General features: G+C 39.2%; 1 protein-coding gene across 1 annotated transcript in view; it reads right to left on the bottom strand.

Moving 5' to 3' along the window:
* Positions 1 to 554: 554 nt before the first annotated feature.
* The window catches only part of LOC114353484 (sialin), a 28704-nt gene continuing 22087 nt past the window's right edge, over positions 555 to 7171 (bottom strand). The window contains exons 4-7 of the mRNA XM_028305511.1: positions 6407 to 6554; positions 5843 to 5983; positions 5149 to 5234; positions 555 to 4459 (exon numbers count right to left, since the gene is read on the bottom strand). Of these exons, the coding sequence (XP_028161312.1) occupies positions 4295 to 4459; positions 5149 to 5234; positions 5843 to 5983; positions 6407 to 6554 (540 nt within the window). The 3' untranslated portion in view covers positions 555 to 4294. The remainder of the gene's footprint in view (positions 4460 to 5148; positions 5235 to 5842; positions 5984 to 6406; positions 6555 to 7171) is intronic.

The following is a 7171-nucleotide window of genomic DNA, read 5'->3' as shown; positions in this document are numbered from 1 at the left end:
CTATTTAAGTTACAGACACGAACTTTTTATTTTCTTACCCTCAAGGGATGTACCCTATAGATGAACTACAACGAACTGTCCCACCCGTCGTAACATTGACAGGGGGGCGCCACCGACAATACCGGATCACTAGTTCTGATTTTTGCCACGTTGAAAACTATGGGGGCGACGTTGGCGCCACCCTGTGGGACAGTTCAGTGTAGTTCATTTAAACAAAGAAGTGTGAAAACCAGAGACAAGGAAACATGGGAAATGTCAAATGAAAACGAATCAATATTTTTCATAAAAACTTTATTTTAAAAAAATAAATGGTTCACAAAAGTACAGAATTGTCATTGGCGACTAACAATGTTAACTAATGTCCACATGCATTAATATAATTATACAATAACATATTGCTAATACATTAACACAATCGGCTGAACACGCGTCAGTCGATCGACTGGATTCGTCATGCAGTGAGAATGAACATCGGCAATTTGAAAATAAAATATCTATGAAAATAACTCGACCTCTAGAACAGATATAATAAGGTTGGTATTTCGTCGACAATATTTTAGAGGTGTTCTACTATATCGATAAACACATGGGTATCATTTAATGGGCCATGATTTGATTATCTAAACTGTATCGATAGCGCAACGAAAACAGCGATGGCAGTCAGCAAGAACGATTTCATTACATTATACTTATTTCATTCTCTACTTTACTTTCCAGTAGGTAAGTACCTACCTCTATCTATACGAAAACCTTTAATGATAATTTTGAGAAGTGAGGTGTTAGATTCTAAAGGTCGAGTGTCTTACGTTACTTTGTGATGAAAAGTAATTAACTCAGTACGACGGGTATTTCAGTACGACGGGTATTTTGATTAAAAAGTATGTTACGCATTTATTAAGTAACACAATGTAGTAATTAAAATTGTCAGCATTTACTTGCGTGAAGTAAACCTGACGTTGACTATTGCCTATAAATAATGCAAATACATAAAATTAGTTAATGATAATGCAATTAACACGGTAAACTATTACAAAAGATCTCATTGGCGATAAACACTATCATAGTTTTCCACAAGAATATTATTACATATAATAAGATTATCGACTTTATGCACTAGTACTGAGACGAAGTAAAACATGAAATACTTAAAATATTTTTAAATTAACATGGCATTATAATAAATTAAATAACTCGGATATGTCAGATATAAATTAAATTAATCAAATTATTTGTTCATTAACGACCGTAATTTGAGTGATGTGTCATTTCCTAACTAAAGAAACTACCTCAAAAGTGTTTTTAATACGATAAAAATACAATTTCGAAAGTAGTTACATGAAAAGTAGTACAAATACTTGACACGTTTCCTTAATTAAATATTAATATAAATAATGAATAATACCTAATATTTATAAGAATTAATCGTTCCCACAGACGCGCGAGCTTAGTTATGCTTGCATAATGTACTCATTGGACGTATACCCTGCAACCGTTGGAAGAGGCCCGCCCGGGGAACGGAGCGAAACGAAACCTTTCTAAATACTGATCGTAATTTAGGAACTACTAATAGCCGTATAGATTCATTTTCCAAAAACGCGAGGGATCTAAAATATGCGAGCTCTAAACATTAACAACACTATATGTGCAGGCCATAGACAAATCTCTTTATCACAGCTGTCGAAATGCACAATATAACAATGCATTGTCCCTTGTAATAAAGCTAGGTGCGAACATGGCTTAATCTTAATATCTATGTCTTACGGTAAAAGAATCGAGACTTGTCTATGGACACGTTCCGACCGTCCACTGGTAAACTAGAATGGCTCAGAATTTTCCTAAACTTTCGATATAGTAGAAAAATAAATAAATTGATACTTAGTTAAAATACTTAATTGTAGATAAAACAAGAAATCTTATGTAGTTGTTCGCTAGTTTTATAGTAGAAAAATATGTTTGCTACGGTTCTGCTGTTGCAGTGGGAAGTATATTCCCTACTATAAATAAGCGTTGTTTGTTGCCCTTAGTTTGGTCCCTTTAATTCGCGCTACCTACTACCTATCAGTTCATGCTCCGAGCAAGTCGCGGCGTCCTACAAACCGACTACATTAACATAAATCATTTATTTATGCGTAAAGCGCATGATAGGCAAGTATTTTTAATCGACTTTTGTCACGAACTAGTTTCTCAAAAGTTAATTAAAAATACTTACACCGACTTTAGGCATCATTTAACATCGTCGGTTGAAAGCGTATTACAACGAGCTCGCATTGCAACAAAACATAGCACATGGATACGAAATACTGGTTCAATAAAGTGTGTGATCGGTGATCGAATGTTATGAGAGAATGCAATTGTATCTATTCGAATTATAAATACCTATTTCAATACTGTTTGAGATTGTGTTTACGCACTTTATTGAACTTGTCGACATATCCACGCGCCAAAAACCCAAAGCGTATAGGGTCAACAACATTACACAATACGATTTCTTGAAACTTAACTCTAATATTCAAAACGATGAGTCGGGTTTCACAGAATCACCGTTACAAATCGAAGTGCCGATTTCTATAGCGTAGCTACACACGCTTGATGGATTTTCTTAATGAAGTTATGTAATAATTCATCTGAAATCGATGGTTTTGGAGTTACAAATGTAAATTTTTAACTTAGTAACTCAGCAAAATGTTTTTTGTACAAATACTTTTACATGTTTTACTAGTTAAGGAAATTGTATACAAAACGCGTACAAGTATGCAATTTGACACAAATGGTTTGGTACAATTATGCCATAGATTTCGACGTTACGCGCGTGGGTAGAGCTATACAAATCGGCGCGTTATCGAGTGTCCATTGCGCAAGCCGGCACGTTATATAAATACATCACAATTTATACGTTAACAGCCTTTTTTTGTTTTTTTTTTTTTACTTTTTCTATGCTATTGCTGTGACAAATACACCGAAGAGGAAATACAAATTAAAATTGGTATTTTTGTCGCAATAATAACATTAGGTACAGATATAACTGGGGTATTGTTGCTAACTAACAAAACCCCAGTCAACACTGCCTTAGTTTTGTAGCAATACTCGTATAAGTACTGTTACAAAACCAATATGTAGTTTCGAGATTTCTCAGCCTTGCCATAGGTATTTTTAAAATTTTTGAAATAAACAGTGGTAGCAGAATTCATAAATAAAAAATATAAGTTTTAATCAAGTATTCTTAGGTAGTAGAACAGCAACCGTTATAAAAGTATTAGTTTACAAAGTAAACCTAATTAAAGTAATAAAAATATTCATTTACTTATTTATTATGACACGGCTGGCAAATCTCTTTCACCCAGTCTTTTTCACCGATCCAGGGGAAACTTAAACACTATTATTTATCCATTTAGACATTAGCTGTAGTTTCTTCGGGCTTTGAGATATCTAAACAGATGGGTTTGTAACACCATTTACAGATAGGTAAGGAAACATTCTATATTACTCATATTTATTAAAAATTGGTTCAAACCACAATAATGTCATTAAACTCGGTAATACGTAATTTGTATAAAAAAAACATTATGTCCAATAGATATTCATGAAACTGAACTGAAAGGATATGAATTAATAAATATTAAAAGCTGAATGTTTTTTTACCGTTTCAATATTTTTACAGGATGTTTTACTCATGAACATAAACAACTTCAATATGGGACCGACTCTAAGTAACTAATGCCCGTTTTCTCCATCAATCCCTAATTTTAAAGTGACCCATATGGTAACACATAACAGGAATATTATTTACATAGGGGTCAAAAAATAAATTTTGTATTATACAGTCGATTTTTTCTTGTGATTTCAGAGATCCCATAGTGAAAGACTGAACGTTGGTTAAAACATCCTGTAAAGATATCGAGATGTAAATAAATAAATCCATTATGTAAAAAGTATTATGAGTGACTTGTAATCCGTAGTATGGGTCCTCCGTATGGTATGCGCCCGCATAATCGCTAAAATCAAGTGGCAATGGGCGGAGCACATAGCTCGAAGAGCTGATGGCCGCTGGGGCAGGAAAGTTCTTGAGTGGCGACTACGAGCCGGAAGACGTAGCGTGGGCAGGCCTCCCACTAGGTGGACAGACGATCTGGTGAAGGTCGCGGGAGGTGCCTGGATGCGAGGGCGCAGGACCGGTCTTTGTGGAAATCCTTGGGGGAGGCCTTTGTCCAGCAGTGGACGTCTTTCGGCTGAAACGAACGAACGAACGATGGGTCCTCCGTATCTGTATGGTGTTACATCCCCTACCGTTTCCTCTTCACGCCTTTTCCTCGTTCAGAGGCTCGTCTTCCCTGGAGATCGGCTTCTGCGGCGAGTTCCACGGCTGCAGCTCGCCGGAGCCCAGGCACGTGAAGCATAGCGCTCCAAGCACGTAGGTACCCGAGAGGATGTAGAAAACTATCTTCCATTGCTCGAGGGTGTTCTGTGGGAGAAATATCAATTTAATAATAATAATTTATTTCGTATAGTACAAGGGTACAGATACAATGGAAAAAACGATGACCCCTGCAGAAGTATAAAACTGTGTCGCACGGATCAACGCCCGCCTCTGAGAAAAATATTGATAATATTGGGAGCTAGAATAACGCCTTAATATAATGTTATTAAGGCATTCCATCGAATTTAGAAGATAGGCTAATACATTTCGTAATGTAAATTCGAGGAGAAAAACAGGAGTTTTAGATCACACCTCACGAGAGAAGGGGACAAAAGTGTAATGCCGCCATGCGCGTCCTAGACTGGCTGGACGTCTTATCATCATCATCATCATCTCAGCTATAGGACGTCCACTGCTGAACATAGGCCTCCCCCAATTCTTTCCACGCTAGCCGGTTGGTAGCGGTCTGCGTCCAGCGCCTTCCTTCACGTCCACGTCTTATACAATCTAGTAATTAATGATTAGTTATGTAGTTACAAACCAATTTATAGAGTTGGGATAAGAACAATCCAACAATTCTAGTAATACGCGTCTTTTGGTGTAGTAAACAGTTCTAAAACACTGCTATTACACCAAAGCAGAGTCCTATTCCGTCCGTTTGAAAAAAAAACGGCAGGCACAGACATGACTTATTTGTAATTCCGAAGTCGAAATATATTCAAACAGATACTCACATTTTCTTTGGTAAGTTCACCGACCATGTAGGTGGACAGCCAGCCGCCAAACGACGACAGCGTGTTGGCCATACCGAAGATTGTGCCTGCAACCATACAACACTCATCAATGTTGGAATTTAGGATTCATGCAGCTGTTCAAAATTATAACACACGTGCTTAAATAGTAGAGTTTATTAACCTTGGCGAGTGCCCAGACAACAAGCAATGCATATGTTATATTTGCTTCGGAATGTAAATTATTCGGCAAATACTAAATCTCCAGACACTGTTCCAGAGACCGTTGCAGAACAGATTAAATATGGGGTAAACAATATTTTGAATGGACACTGTTCCCCTGCTAAACAAAACGGACATGTCTCTCAACAAATGTAGTACCTACAGGAAGATCGCCTGTTCGATGGATAAAATCGGTAGATGGCGCTTTGAAGCAACCCTTAGCTTGCGCCCAGTTGCACCCGCCGTGTAGGCGGGCAACCGCCGAGAGGGATTGTGGCTTTGAATCGGGATCCCACAGTTCCTTCCCACTTAAGGCTAATGACGGAACACCAGGGTCTTTTATCAAAGTGTCCTTGTCCTTCTCACTTGGTGAACACCACATAACTTATTCTGTCCCCGCAGTAGGTCCTGTATGCAATTTTTTGCATATTTTTCCCGAAAAAAAAGGCATGTCCAGACTGAAAGTCAAACTTACCGCTGAAGTTAGGAGCAATATCAAGCCCGTTGCCGAGGTAGCCAGCCGTAACAGCGCCGTTAATGGTAAGCGCCGCCGTGAAGATGGCGATGGACCACACGCGCTCCTGCCCGTAAGCTACCAGAGCTAGCATCATCACGCCTGTTGGGAAGAACGAACAGAATGAGTTTACAAATCTTTAATAGGTGCCCAATATGTTTATTGCTTCCTTAATGTAGATCAACCTATTGTTGTTGACCATTGTCCATTATCGACAATGTGGACCGTCAAGCGAAAGAGATCCGAAAACTTTATAGAGAAGCTCCGCTTATTCGCGATAAAACTTGACTTATGCCTATTTTCACCATCCATCCCTAATTTTTAAGTGACCCCTATGAAAACAAAATTTCTGTTATGTGTTGCCATACAAATATAAATTAGGGATTGATGGTGAAAACGGACATTAGTCGCCGGAGTCACTCTGCGCTCTGATCGCAGCATGGCACGTCCACATTGAATTGTACATACACCTTTCGGAGCGATCAAAGCTCACTAGTATGGACCCAGCTTAGCAGCAAGACTTACCCGGCAGTCCGACAGCGAAGCCAGTGAAGAGTTTTCTCGCAGCAGTGGTGGACAGCCGCCCGCTGCGGCGTAGGTGGTCGGCGAGCACGGAGGAAGCCAGCGCGCACAGGTACTTGCCCAGGTAAGGCAGCGAGGATAGCAGACCGTTCTGTTGACAAGGAGAACATTCTATAAGTATTTTTAGGCAACATTTGGTTGCATCTACACACTGGTTACAGAAGTTACAGTGGAAGACAAAAGATGAGAATTTAAGGTTCGGCCAAACCAGCGCGATCAACCGGCGTGCAGCGATGGCGATCAATGCATTAAGGTCTGGTCGCCATCGCTGCACGCCGGCTGATCGCGGTGTGATCGCGTTGGTTTGTCCGAACCCTTACTAACTCCTGATGCAGTTAACAACAGCATTCATAGAACAGCTAGTTATTGCCTTTACGCCTCATCAAGAAGAAAGTATGGAATACATGAGTTGGTATTATAAAAAAACGTTACAAGACACCTGTCCTTCTTCAATCTTCAGCTGTCGTCAATTATCGCCAGCAAAAAGTGAACCGGCCTTGCTCTACGATTCCGCGAGATTGCACCGATTGTCGAGCCACTTTGACGATAAAAACGGCTGACGCTTGCGCAAGACGCCTTAAAAAGGCTCTGACATTTTGGTTTACAGAACTATGACGTGGAGAACTGTTGGCACTGTTGCAGTAGGCAAATTGTAGATTAACGTGGACAGAATTAAATGAGATTTACAAGTACCTAGATACCTACGAT

This window comes from Ostrinia furnacalis, unplaced genomic scaffold (genome assembly GCF_004193835.3).
Source record: "Ostrinia furnacalis isolate ACB-3 unplaced genomic scaffold, ASM419383v2 OfSCF1700, whole genome shotgun sequence".
NCBI classification, from domain to species: domain Eukaryota; kingdom Metazoa; phylum Arthropoda; class Insecta; order Lepidoptera; family Crambidae; genus Ostrinia; species Ostrinia furnacalis.
This window is presented reverse-complemented; position numbering and strand designations above follow the sequence as displayed.